At 38.5% G+C, this 12,607-nt stretch overlaps 1 protein-coding gene across 2 annotated transcripts in view; it reads right to left on the reverse strand.

Moving 5' to 3' along the window:
• The window catches only part of LOC113507718, a 78,567-nt gene that overhangs the window by 4,742 nt on the left and 61,218 nt on the right, over positions 1-12,607 (reverse strand). For both annotated transcript variants that reach the window (XM_026890658.1, XM_026890659.1), the window contains exons 2-6: positions 5,973-6,063; positions 4,812-4,989; positions 4,323-4,525; positions 3,064-3,267; positions 42-2,584 (exon numbers count right to left, since the gene is read on the reverse strand). In XM_026890658.1, coding sequence (XP_026746459.1) covers positions 42-2,584; positions 3,064-3,267; positions 4,323-4,525; positions 4,812-4,989; positions 5,973-6,063 — 3,219 coding nt within the window. The remainder of the gene's footprint in view (positions 1-41; positions 2,585-3,063; positions 3,268-4,322; positions 4,526-4,811; positions 4,990-5,972; positions 6,064-12,607) is intronic.

A 12,607-nucleotide genomic window follows, 5' to 3' on the forward strand; every position in this document is an offset into this window, starting at 1 on the left:
GAATAATTTTCTTGGAATAGGTTCTGTGCAAACGGTCTTACCTGCTGAATCTTTCGTCGGAGATAAGCTGACGCCCTCTGCATCGTGTATATTTACATAAGCCCCGGTCCTAGTGATGGCTTCTACTACCCGCGGTAAGTCTTGTGGGTTTTTAGCTGTTTTCGAGTGTTGCTGATTGTTAAGTACAGGTGTCTCGGTGATAGGTGTAGCATTAATTATAGTATTAGGTTTGGGTGGCGGTAATGTTACGAATTCCGTAGTCATAGGTCCGTCGCGTTCGGTCGGCGCCTTTATAATCATTTTCCCTAGTTGCGGTGAGGTCGGCTTACTTAATGGCGGCGGCGGTTCGTAAGGGAAGTCAGTTTCGTCGATGACTTTGACAACATCGGCAGTTTCACGTTCGATGACCATAGTGGTTGGTTTGATTTCTTGAACAAATGGTCCAGGTTCGAAGGTGGTGTGCGCTCCTTTTCTCCGTTTCAGAGTGTCTGAGGAGTAAATAACTTGTCCCTGAGAGTCCAGTGTAACTTTGGCACCTCTCCTGTGAATTTCATCTAAGGCCGGTGATGGCTTATCTGCTAAGCTATGTTCTAAATAGTCTTTACTCCCACTGAGGCAGTTTGGCAATTCGTTGAGTGACACGTACTCGGTTTCTGGCAGTTTTCCTGATAGGACAGTTTGCAAGTTCTTTTTAACTACGTCACTGTTCCCGTAAATGCCTCTATTGAGGCTAACCTTCTGATTGTTATTCTTTACATCAGCAATAGTGACGTAGTCACCGGTGTCGTAGAAGCTCTCAGATAACTCAGGTTCTTTTGTTGTTGGTGATTTTTTACTAGACAGTTTATTAGGCAACACACCTTTCAGTTTACACATTAAACTATTGAATGGCTGTAATGAAGATTTTGTATGAGACTTATGGTTAGGTTTTGATTGCTCAACGGAAGTTTTTGTTTCTTTAGGCTTTTCCTCTACAGGCAGGTCTAGTTTAGGCCTGCTGGCTACCTTCTTCAGCCCGTAATCAGATTTTATATTTTCGGAGTCTCTATTACTTGTTTCGCTCTCGTCATCTGAATTTGAAGGTGTAATCACACACATCGAAGGGATTCTAGAGCTGTTTATAGTAGTTTTGTATCTTATCCTTTCTATTCTCTCAGTGCCTTCGAGATCTGAAGACTCGGAGTAGTCTTGCTCTGATAGACTGTTCTTTCCATGTGCACTAGACACAGAGTCTTCGATAGGTGAGCTAGATGTGTTGTGACCCGAGTCCGGCGAACTTGTGCCAGTACTTTTCTTTACACTTTCAAGTTCAGTTTCTGTGTGGACCTCAGCCACAGCTGTGATCTCTTGGTGGTTACCTACATTTCTGGTAATAGTAATGGTTGGAGCTGTAGCCTCCCTTATTTCTGGCGAAGAATGATTGTAGGCTTGTTTCTCTGTATAAGATCTCACCGGATTATATCTTAGGCTGCTAAATGGTGGCTTTGAGAAGGTAGAACTTAGACTTCTGTCTAAACTAGCATTAGCGCTTCTGTTTCGACCTATTTTGGCAAGAGAGCTCTTCCGTTCTGGGACGGTGGGTCCAATTACTAGAGACCTGTCACTACCCGCTGCCATTAACGTGGTGCATACAGTTCCAGCAGAACTAGTTGTAGTGCTAGTGGAACCTTTGCCGAATAATTCATATTCATTCTCCGCGGTCATGTTCTGACTGTTAGAAGAGTTGGAGAGAGCATTGCTTGTGTGCATCGGGGTGCTAGGAGTCACTTCTTCTTCTTTTAACGTCTTCAAGCCAGAGTCCATATGGAATGACGTGTAGTACCCTTCTGTGTCACACGAGAACTCTGAGCTTGTTTCCAAGTCTTCATGAAGGTCGTGTATAATGTCTGGCGTCAGAGTGCCTTCACTCGTGACGCTACCTGACCCAGATGTATTAAGGAACCTTCGACGACTAATTATAGAACTTGGTGGTCCGTGGTGGCCATTCAGAGAGTTGTTGGAGGTAGCGGCTGAAGTTGTACTTTTCGGAGGTACAGTAGTTGTGGTTATTTCAGAGCCTATGCTCGTACGACCAGACTCTGAACTAGCCGACCAGTTACCACTAGAGGAATGAGGTTCGTCTTTTCCAGTTCCAGAGCGTCGTATTCTTCTCTGAATGGCTGTTCCTCTTAGTTTGACGCCCGTGTTTATTGTAGCGGTGTTTGGTGGCACACTGGTCGGCACTCCGATACTCTTTTCAGAGGAGGAATATGACGCACATCTCTGGTGCGTCCTCCTATCCTCCTCTCCTGAGCGCTTCTTGCGCATCGTCACCGTCTCTTGGACCAGGTCTGTTTGCCTGGTGGGTGATTTCGAAACCTGATTTTTCTCGGACTTGGAAGTATCCTTAAAGCTATCTCTACTGGCGCTAGGAGATCTGCCGATCAATCTCAGTCTATTTTTGCCCCATTGTTTGAGTGAGTTGAAGTGCCCCTTCTTGGTCACCGGATCGATAGGACTTTTCTTAAGAATATCGCTAGACTTCGATCTGATGACAATATTGCTATCTTCGATTTCTTCAGAAGCCACAGCGTTTGATGTATCGCTACGATAGAACAAACCAAGCAAAGCATTAGTCACACGCTAAATGCAAACCTAATGTTGAAAAATCTTTAAAGCATTCCGCTTCGTCTCGTTACAGCGGGACTCTTTAAAGATGTAATTAATCATGAAGCTAATGAACAGATGGCACTATTAGTGATCGAGTGCACAAATGATTGGGTGTCTTTGTTTCCGAGTTATATCAGCGTTGAGCCAAACAATGACATCCAATGTTAAACATAATGTATTCACAGAAGCACGAGATAGTATTATCAAAAATGGTTAAGAATGTGTGCTCAAGATTTTATTGTAATGTCTTTAAGCTGTCCACACGATTGTGCTCAACGGTTACTGAAGTTAATCGAGACGCTTGGAGATTACATTATCTACAAACGGAAAGTAATACGGAACACAGAACATGTAGTGTTTAGTGATAGATAATGTAACCTTGTGAGTGTAGTACGGTGCAATCTAGAAGCTTACCCAGCTATAGCCTCTCTAAGCTCTTTTTGGTCAGTGCCCGAAATGGTGTTTCGTCTTTTACCCCGTGGTTTTCTAGTGCGGGTCCTTCGTTTCACCGTGTCCGTCTCACCGGCCGTACTCTCTATGTGGAGAGATTTCCGGGAGCTGCACATTCTGTCGAAGAACTTGCCTGACGTGTCGATGGCCACCACCTCCGGGGGAAATCTGCCACAGCAAAAGTATTACATTAGTCATGTAAAAAAGTACCGGGAATAAAGTCAAAAAACCTTTTGACAGTTAGATTTATTATAGGCGTTCAGGGACATTTTCATGTTCAATTCTTTTTTAAATATCCAATATTCTACATAGGAAATAGAAAACGTAGGCTGAATTATAAGTATTGTGATTTCACACTGACGTCATATTCCCGGTTTAAAGTTACCGATATGGGCTATTTATTTATTTATGGCTTGATTTAGACAATGATATCATGATTGTGCGGAATCTTTACAATTACAATTAACATAACTCGGACATAACATTTATCATTAGCGACATGTATCCGATACACTTGTTATCGCGAGCAATATAACTAATTAGCGACCTTATTTATTGTCCATACGTCTGCTCGTATTAAGTGTTTTGAAATTAATTTCAACGATACAGTTTTGCAATACAAAAACAGTTTTGCATTACATAAAATTGAGCCTTGATAACATTATTTTATAAAGCGGCCGTATTTAATAACGATAAATAATAAAAATGGATAAACGAGGCACTTATTCGGCCGATGAACCGCAAAATTAACTGAAAGTAAGATATCGATAAAATCACTGGTTTTAGTATCTTTTCATGTTTATGATGCAATTTTGGGTCTTAATTAACTGTTGCTTCATTTGCAATCGCTTGCTGGCCTCGTGTACCAATAAACTGATCATGGTATAATTCTTAAATTTGTACATTGATATTTTCCCTGGTGATTATCATCATTATTATCGAAAAGGGCATAATATTAAACTAACTAGGTATTCAATAGAAGACTGACAGACAGACTGACACTAGATTTTAATATTATTTGACGTTCAGAAGTGCCATATACTGGTCTAATTTAAATAAATAAATTGACTTTGACTTTAATTTCATCTCAAAATATCAACATGAGAAAAAGTAATGCGCGAATAATACCAGCCTATTAAAACTCCACTGCTGGGCACAGGCCTCTTCCTATAAAAGGAGTGCTCACTAAGTAACATGCGGTAAATTGTAGTGAAAAATTGTACTTGGAAGCAATGATTCTGAGTTGTTCGTCGGGGCTCGGCAGCCTGTGGTCGATGGGCTCGTCGTCTCCGGACCCACACTCCGACAGCTCGTCCGGCGTGAGCGTCACGCTGCTGGCGATCCTCAGGGATGCGTCCGGGAGTACCGTCACGTCGCCAACTGCTTCCCGCGACGTCCATTTTCTGAGCTGCTCGACGACTGAAGGCTGTAAATTAAAAATAAACACCGCATGAAATTCATTGATATTATGGTTCGTAGTTAATTTGATTTGCTGACCCCTTTTCTACTATGCTATCTATGCTAATGTCAGACTTCACACTCGGCTGAAAACACAGCCATAACCTCATTCACCAACTTCGATACCAATTATAACTGCACTAAACTTTCTTTTCTAATCCGTTCTTAGAAAAGAAAGTTAATTAGGTATTCTTTAAGTACTGACGGCACTAAATCCAAAGTTAATTCGAAGTGTTGAATAATGAGTTGCTTACAATGCGGGTTTCGATCTCGACGTCGACTTTCTGGTAGATCCTTCTTCGTTTGGTGCTGAGGACCGGGGTGCACAGTAAGTAGGGCGAGTGTTGCGAGTCCTTGCGGAGCTGGTCGAGGATCGAAGCCGACAGACGGTCTGTCGTCGCTTTCTCGTACAGCTTGCGCAGATTTGCCGGTCTGGAAGGAATAACGTAGCTATTTAGATGAGTATCATTAAAAACATGCTTATCGTAGCTCCAGTGAACCCGGAACCTGAAGCAATAGGTGCAAATGTTGTTTTTTTTATATTAGCAGTCTATTTTAAGGTGACCAACTTTGATGATTACGACGCTTAGTTAATAGACACTAATTATGACAAGGGTGAAAACAGAATTACAAATCGAGGGTTCTATTAATAAATCAAAACAAAGTTAATTCCAGTGTGGTTTAAATGATTTATTATTCTAGGCAGTGAAGGCTTTCGTGACCTAAAACCTCATTGGCGAGTCGGATCCCTTTGGGAATATCGGTGAGCATGACAATAATTAATGTCAAGTATGACCAGCGCCTGAACGATGAGCTCCTAAAGCATGATTATTGAAGTGAGATAGCACACTACACTGATCGGTAATGCGTCTCGTTTCCACAAGAGCAACAGTCCTCATTAAAAGTCCATAGCACTGGTTTGCGAAAGACAATGGTATGGTACTGCGCTAATTAGAAGGTACGAATTCTTCCTAATCAATTGTTTCGTAAAGAGGTCATGGTGTTACAACATACAATGCGTGCATTTGGTGCTTATTGCTTGCGTTATAGCTTGACCATATGCTAGCCCTTTATTACCACTCTTTGTATGGAGTATTACAAATACCATATTCGTAATCATTTTAAAAATGTAGTAAATAACGTTTTTAATTATTCAAATTGCCAGTTTTTATTATTTTTTCATATATTTACTAAAACGTTTACTCGGTTTTTCTTGGAACTATACGCTAAAGTTTATGAATGTTATGGCTATGCAAATTGCTAATGAGCTTAACTGATTTTAACGCGGTACACGAGCGGGTACCGGCCATGAAAGTAAAATTTATTTTATATCGACAACTAACTGAACTTCTGAGCTTATGAAACAAAAAAGAAAGCTATTAATTAAGGCTAATTAAATGCTCAAATAGTTTTACCTTGTGTCTGGTGTGAAGAGTCCCTTTTTGACGGGTTGACTAGCCGTGAAGTGGACTTTGCGGGCTGCAAAGTCTGACAGGCTACCCTCCGCTGGAACAAAAGAAAAAACATTGTAAGGTACTGTAGGTATATCGATATTTAATATTCTATGGATGCCCAACTACAGTCAAGCGGTTTGAATAACAAACTACAAAAATAATTGATCAATACATTTTTTTGTGTGCTATCGCATTTCTAAAACAAGACTCTTTATAAAATAAAATTAGCATTATGTTTTGACTGCCAAGATATTTCATATCAACAAACTCTGAACAAATATAGTACTAGTTGCAGGGTTCAAATTAAACGCATGAGAAACTGTGGATTGAAAATATGCAAATACAGCAATTGCATATAAACTTTACGAGCGAGTACTTGATCTTATGCTCCTTAAGTTAGAACCAAAGCTCCAATTATTGATTTAATTTATTTAATAGGTACGCGATTTACGAACGGGTTCCCGGAAGAGTAAATCTTATGGTTATAAGTAGATATTATGATGCTATGTAAACAATTCTTGGGAAAGTGATGACCGTAGACGTAGTCAGACCTTGTTAAGTTACATGAACAGTAATTGACAGGTTACTAAGCTTGGTTTGACCATAGATATAAAATACATATTTGCAATTTAGAATACTTTAACTTAAAATAAACGAACATTTTTTTATGTACGGAATCCCAACCTTCAACATGTCATTAAATAATTACAAAAGCTGAACGCTTAAACATCACATAACAAATCATTAAAACGTATTTACGGACGAACAGATAAATGTCTGAAGTCGCAACATTCTCCCGGACAAATAATCCGCCATTAGTCAGGGCCCGCCCCCCAGGTTATCGGGATTAATGTACCCGGCCTCACGATACTTCATTTCACCTTTGCTTGATTACCCCACACCTAGCTCACATTTGTATCTTTATCAGACATTAGAATAAATTATACGATATTTGTAATTAAATGCAAATAGTGAATGGGAAACATTTCAACTCCAGACTGTTCGATCTTGCAACTTAGAGTTAAATGCCGAAGTCGCTATGCCAACTAAATCGGTATCGGTTGCTGACTGATACTTCAAATCATGTGCAACAGACGGTAAAAAATGTAATGAAAATTATTGAATCCTAGAGAAGTTTAATCGCAATTCGCATAAACAAAACTTTGCCCTTTTACAAGAAGAGTATCTTCATTTTATGATTTCAAATTTAATTTAATTTGATTTTACTTTTAGTTAATTAAAAGTATTTATTAATAAACCGGCAAACAATGAACTCGAACTTCTAGCAAATGTTTGCTTCATCGGATTTTCAATATTGTATGCTATGTATAATAGTTTTATAGTTCACTTTAGATAATTTCGACGAGGTACTAAAATTTTCTAGCTTACGCTATAGGTACTTACTACATACAACTTACTTTAGAATCCGAACCATTTCAACAATCAATCAGTGCATCAGTACAACTATATCAGCGAGTGTCACTCACAGCAATATTTTAACCCGAATTAATTACAGTGGTATCTACTGTTTTGTTGCACTACTACGTTACATTTGATTCTGTTTTGATAATGAAGAATGCTGATTAACTGCGATACAGATGCTAGATTATAAAGGTTTATTACAGAAGGAGGAAACGGTACCGGCAGACGAGTGAGTTATAGCCCTTGCATAGACTCGTGTTCAAAGATCGTGACGTGACCATACCTATTGCAGTTTCTAATTATCGTTGGGAGAAATATTATAGGAGATCGGCTCGCCCGCCCGCGTCCTGTTTGCTTTTTGAACTTATTACAACTTATTGTACTTTGTTGTTGTTTACAGTGAAGAGCAAACTCTTTCAATATGCCGGTTTCGTTACTTACAGTCAATTGAGTGTATTGTTAAGCTGGTAGATTAATCAGTATTAAAAAGGATTGTAGATAGTACAAAGATGTAGTACACAACAATGGGAACAAATGAAGTGGTCAACATACAGAATGCAATCGAAGAAAACGCGCGTGATCCTAATGTGGAATAGTCAGCGGTCCCTACAAGATTTATTACGAGAATATTTATTATTTATCGTTGAATTGCTTCATATGATATTATCAGCAAAATAAAAAAGCTGTCTGTAATAAGGTTCCGTTTTTACTCGTTGGTTAAGGAATCCTAAAACACGACTTTTATCTAGCTTGGAAAGTTAAATCGAATTATTACAATAAGGCTTATAAACCTTTTTTGTTTCGATGTTTTGTACCTGGCAGCAACGTGAACTCTGACACAAACTAAGTAGACAATAAATCTTATGTGGAAACGACCTTTTAAGAAAATACAAATAAACACAAAAGATTTATATACATTTGTGTAGAGAAAACAAATATCATTTGAAGTTTCGAAATACGAATAACCGTTAAATATAATAAAAAGTTATCTGTTCCGTCTTGCTCGTGTAGACAGCTATTTGTTTTTCATCAACTGAACGTTGGTTGTTAATTAAAAATACGTAACACCAACATGTAACGAGAAATCTTATGCTATATATAATTCTTTTTGTGCTAGACTTTTAATATGCGAATAATGTCTGTTGTATTTCATTCATGTACGGCCAGTCAAAATGTCACACATTCCGCAGCCGCGCTAATATATTTCAACTGTAGTACATCGTGGTAATACGTTAGCTCGCATGTAGACCGACGCAATGGTCATTGTATTCTGTTAATGTATATTGTATGATGCATACAAAATTGATGCATAAAAACTATACATTAAGATTTTATGTTTACGCAAATGTGTATGCAATGTGTGATTCAACTTTTCGATGTTCTTTGTACCTGGCAAGGAAATAACATAGTATTAGCATGGGAAATTCATTCATTGAGACGTGTCTTTCATATTTTGATTACCAACAGAAAAAATCAAAGTGAAAGTCGCGATCTTATTGCAGAGTTAAATTCCCTTGTGAGCAACAGTGTGTGAGGGAAATGCCCTCAGGAAACTAGTTCCATACAAAATAGATAGTGAGATTGAATAGTATCCGATCGCAATAAGTGCTGCAAAAGTGGGGCCCATTGTGACTCGGCCTTGGATCCCCGCGGGATGCGCGCGCGCACCACGCCGCCCGCCGCCGTGGGTGGCGGGGGTACGCGCCACATATTTACGAGTCACAGTGAAAGAAACGTAATTTTATCTTTTTAATATGATAGTTTATATTTTTACGGATGATAGCGATAAGTTACCCGAATTCCTGTGTCAGATCAAGATCGTAACGTTCAATCTTTATTGATATAATTTCGATTTAATGAAGGGTTATCATGAAGGCGCAAAACGCATACAATAAATAGACATACCCGCTGTATAGGTAATTAAGGTATGAAGTTAATTATTTGATAATGATATGCTGGAGCTGTCAAGGGAATGTACAAGATAATTTAATACAACAACAAAGATAAATTAGTAGTACAATAAAACACATGTATAATTTGAATACTTAAACAAACTATGTGTTGATGTAGGTGGCATCACACGTAGTACTATTACATTGCGTACACTAGTGCGCTGAAGGCAAGGTCCTATGAGGTCACGACTTTGAGAAGGTCTTGCAAGGGCGCTTTATCAGGGTATGGAAGCAACCTGTTGTGAACAAACTGGTTTCGTAAAATGGAATATGATGGCTTAGGAATGTGTGCTTTGAAAAGGAAGTACCGCCAGCGTAGATAATAATATAGATCAGTTCGATTCCTGAGATGTCCATTGTTCATAAAACAAAGGCAGTACTGTAGTGTAATGGGGTTTTTCGTTTAAACTGTCAATCAAGGTCATGAAAGATATTATATAGTGTCATTGAACTCTGTGAATATGGTAAATGGTTGGTTATTCGGTATCGGTTTTTTAAAGTTACGCACGCGATCGGCCGCTGGAGTTAATCGGTTGTTAACTAGCGAAAAGATTGGGTTGACGACGGACAGGCTTTTTTAACGTTATGTCTCTTTTTAAACCAGTTGCGGTTTTTTTTTTCTTTCATTAATTGCAATTACCTTTTTTTGCGATTCATGTTACTTTACTTCAATGGTTAAATTAAAACGGTTGCAGTGACTGATCTTAAGCCACCAGGGCATCCTCTATTCTATTGGCCTTGAAGAATAAGAATTTTATTATCCTTTGAATCATTCACCACCATCGATTTGAAAAAATCTCCGGAAGTTCGCAGAAGCAAGTCGAACTTGAAATGAAACCTTTTCTCACCAAGCGTAAACGTTCCCATACAAATCATTGAAAAGAAATTGATTTATTAGAGAAAGAAACTGACCACTTATCGATTATGTCCATGTGAACGTAGCCTTACTATCCATTAAATTTTCTACGGCTTTAATTTTAAAGCCACGGTCAGCTTAGAAGTGTGGGATTAAACAGCTATAATCTGACAAGGCTTCTTTGGAAGCATTAAGTTTTCACGGGCAAGGTATTGCAAGTTTTCCAATTAAATTGAACCTTCTGGCTACTAGGCATGTGAGGTATCCAATTACCAGTCTTGGCACACCGTTCACTGCATTTCGTATGTAACACGGTTAAGTACAACGCTTATTTTTTATGGCTGTGAGCACCGAGCTCATAGTTATTCCGCGTTTTCGATTTTTACAGATTTATTTCGTATTTTCCCGTAACTTTACGCCGGGTGGTCGAGTTAAGGCTTATAAAATTTTATTAGATACTTTCTGTAATATTTTTTGACGAAACGGGTACAGTGCAAATTAAAACCGTTATTACTACACGTATTTCAGTTTACATAGCTAGTAATTTCGATTTCATTCATTTCGTAGTAGTAAACATCAGACGTGTCTGCAGTCTAGAGAATTTCAATTATCTGAAGCGTGGCTCTAGCCTTCCATTGGAGCATAACGCATGACTCATCCTGACTGATGTGCACTATTTCGGGAGCGTCTGGGAATCACAACAAATGCACGTCGTCTCCGGCTCAAGTGGTCTGAACTCATTAGCAACGTTATACATCTTTTGTTCGAAAGTATCATGGATTGATTGTTTGTTTTGTTGTTTATTTCTTAGGACATCGCAGATAGTTATAGGAATAAATTCATTTTTTTAAGGGTTTGCTGCGACATAAATACGGATAAAATGAAACAGAATGAGTGCAACTGATGAGCAGCTTCTTTAAATTCAAGCTAAAATTATTTACGAAAGATAGTCATCACAAATCGCTTGCAAATTAAAATTTGCTGCAGAATCATGTTTTATTGCTTTTGCATCTAATTTGATTCACTCTTGCGAAGGAAATAATAATATAAAAGGATTCAATATCAATTGGAAGTTCGATGACTGAACCGTAAAACAACAGACGCTTTTTTCTCAAAGAATAACACTCCAACGATAGGAGGAGCACTCCACTCTCATAGTATTGCGAACTTTGTTTTTGAAGTCGACAAGGCGATAAATAATATCACACTCCAAATAAACAAATATTCAGTTCTTTATCGAAGGGAGAGCTTCATGAATTGCTGATGGCGACTGTATTCTATGGAGCTTCCTTTGCAAATAAGGACGTTGCATAAATTTATAAGCCGCCTGCCTAGCAGTGCTTAAGAAAAAATGTTATATCTAGTCATGATGTTGGGGGCAAGCAAGCTTCTTGAATAAATGAACGAGCTGAGAGGCGCGGGCTAAGCAGCAGTGTGGACGACACCTGCAAGTAAATCTACTTTAAAAATAAAGCAGGATTCCGCTCGAATTTTCAGTCTAAAAGGAACATAAATCTTCCAAAAGCACTCGAACTCGGTACGGACACAAGTATTTGTTTTCGGAAGCGAACGACCTTCACTCTGAGAGCTAACCGTCATTGTGAGCGCGTATAAAACTAACTTCGTTACGAAGTAAACAAACCGTGTCTCTATATGGAACAAGCACTTCCTTACGCGTGTATAAACGGTCCTAAAGTTGCGTATATTACACGTTATTATGATGGGTTAGAGCCGACCCTCACGCCCGGATTTTACAGCATTACTTGCCACATGTGAGAGTTATAACCCCCTAAAGATCGCTAAACTTTACTACCGATACACTTTCTTAAAATTAATCATTTCTATATAAAAAAGTAATGGTCCGAGGTTTTGAAGGGCCGACCACCGTAATGATGGTACAAGTGAAAACAAGAACCATATATTATGTTACTGTGTTGTTGTAGTTAAATCTTTTGAATATAATCTCAAACAACATTTGCAGACAATAAAGGCAACACGGCGAGGAAAGTCGACTTAATATTCTGAAATCGGTTATAAGGCATGCAGACATTTGTTCTGCGTGTTATTCTAAGATACCACTACCTCGATAGCAGATAGCCGACTAAGATATTAAATCATACAAAAACATAACTTTTGTACGTCAAACACGTACCTAGAATTTTAATTACTGATATAAACAACCTTATTGGTTACGTGAAAAGAAAACCGCAAATTCAATTAAAAGCGCTTTTATATTTAGAAAACCGCAAGCTACAATCTATAAAAGTTTACGATGCAGTTTAACGGTTGATGTTTCACAGTTTGAATACGTGAAAAATGTGTTTAGTATTGTTTGTGAAATAAGTACAAATTACTGGCAGGCAATA

Source organism: Trichoplusia ni, unplaced genomic scaffold, assembly GCF_003590095.1.
Source record: "Trichoplusia ni isolate ovarian cell line Hi5 unplaced genomic scaffold, tn1 tig00003104, whole genome shotgun sequence".
Lineage (NCBI taxonomy): Eukaryota > Metazoa > Arthropoda > Insecta > Lepidoptera > Noctuidae > Trichoplusia > Trichoplusia ni.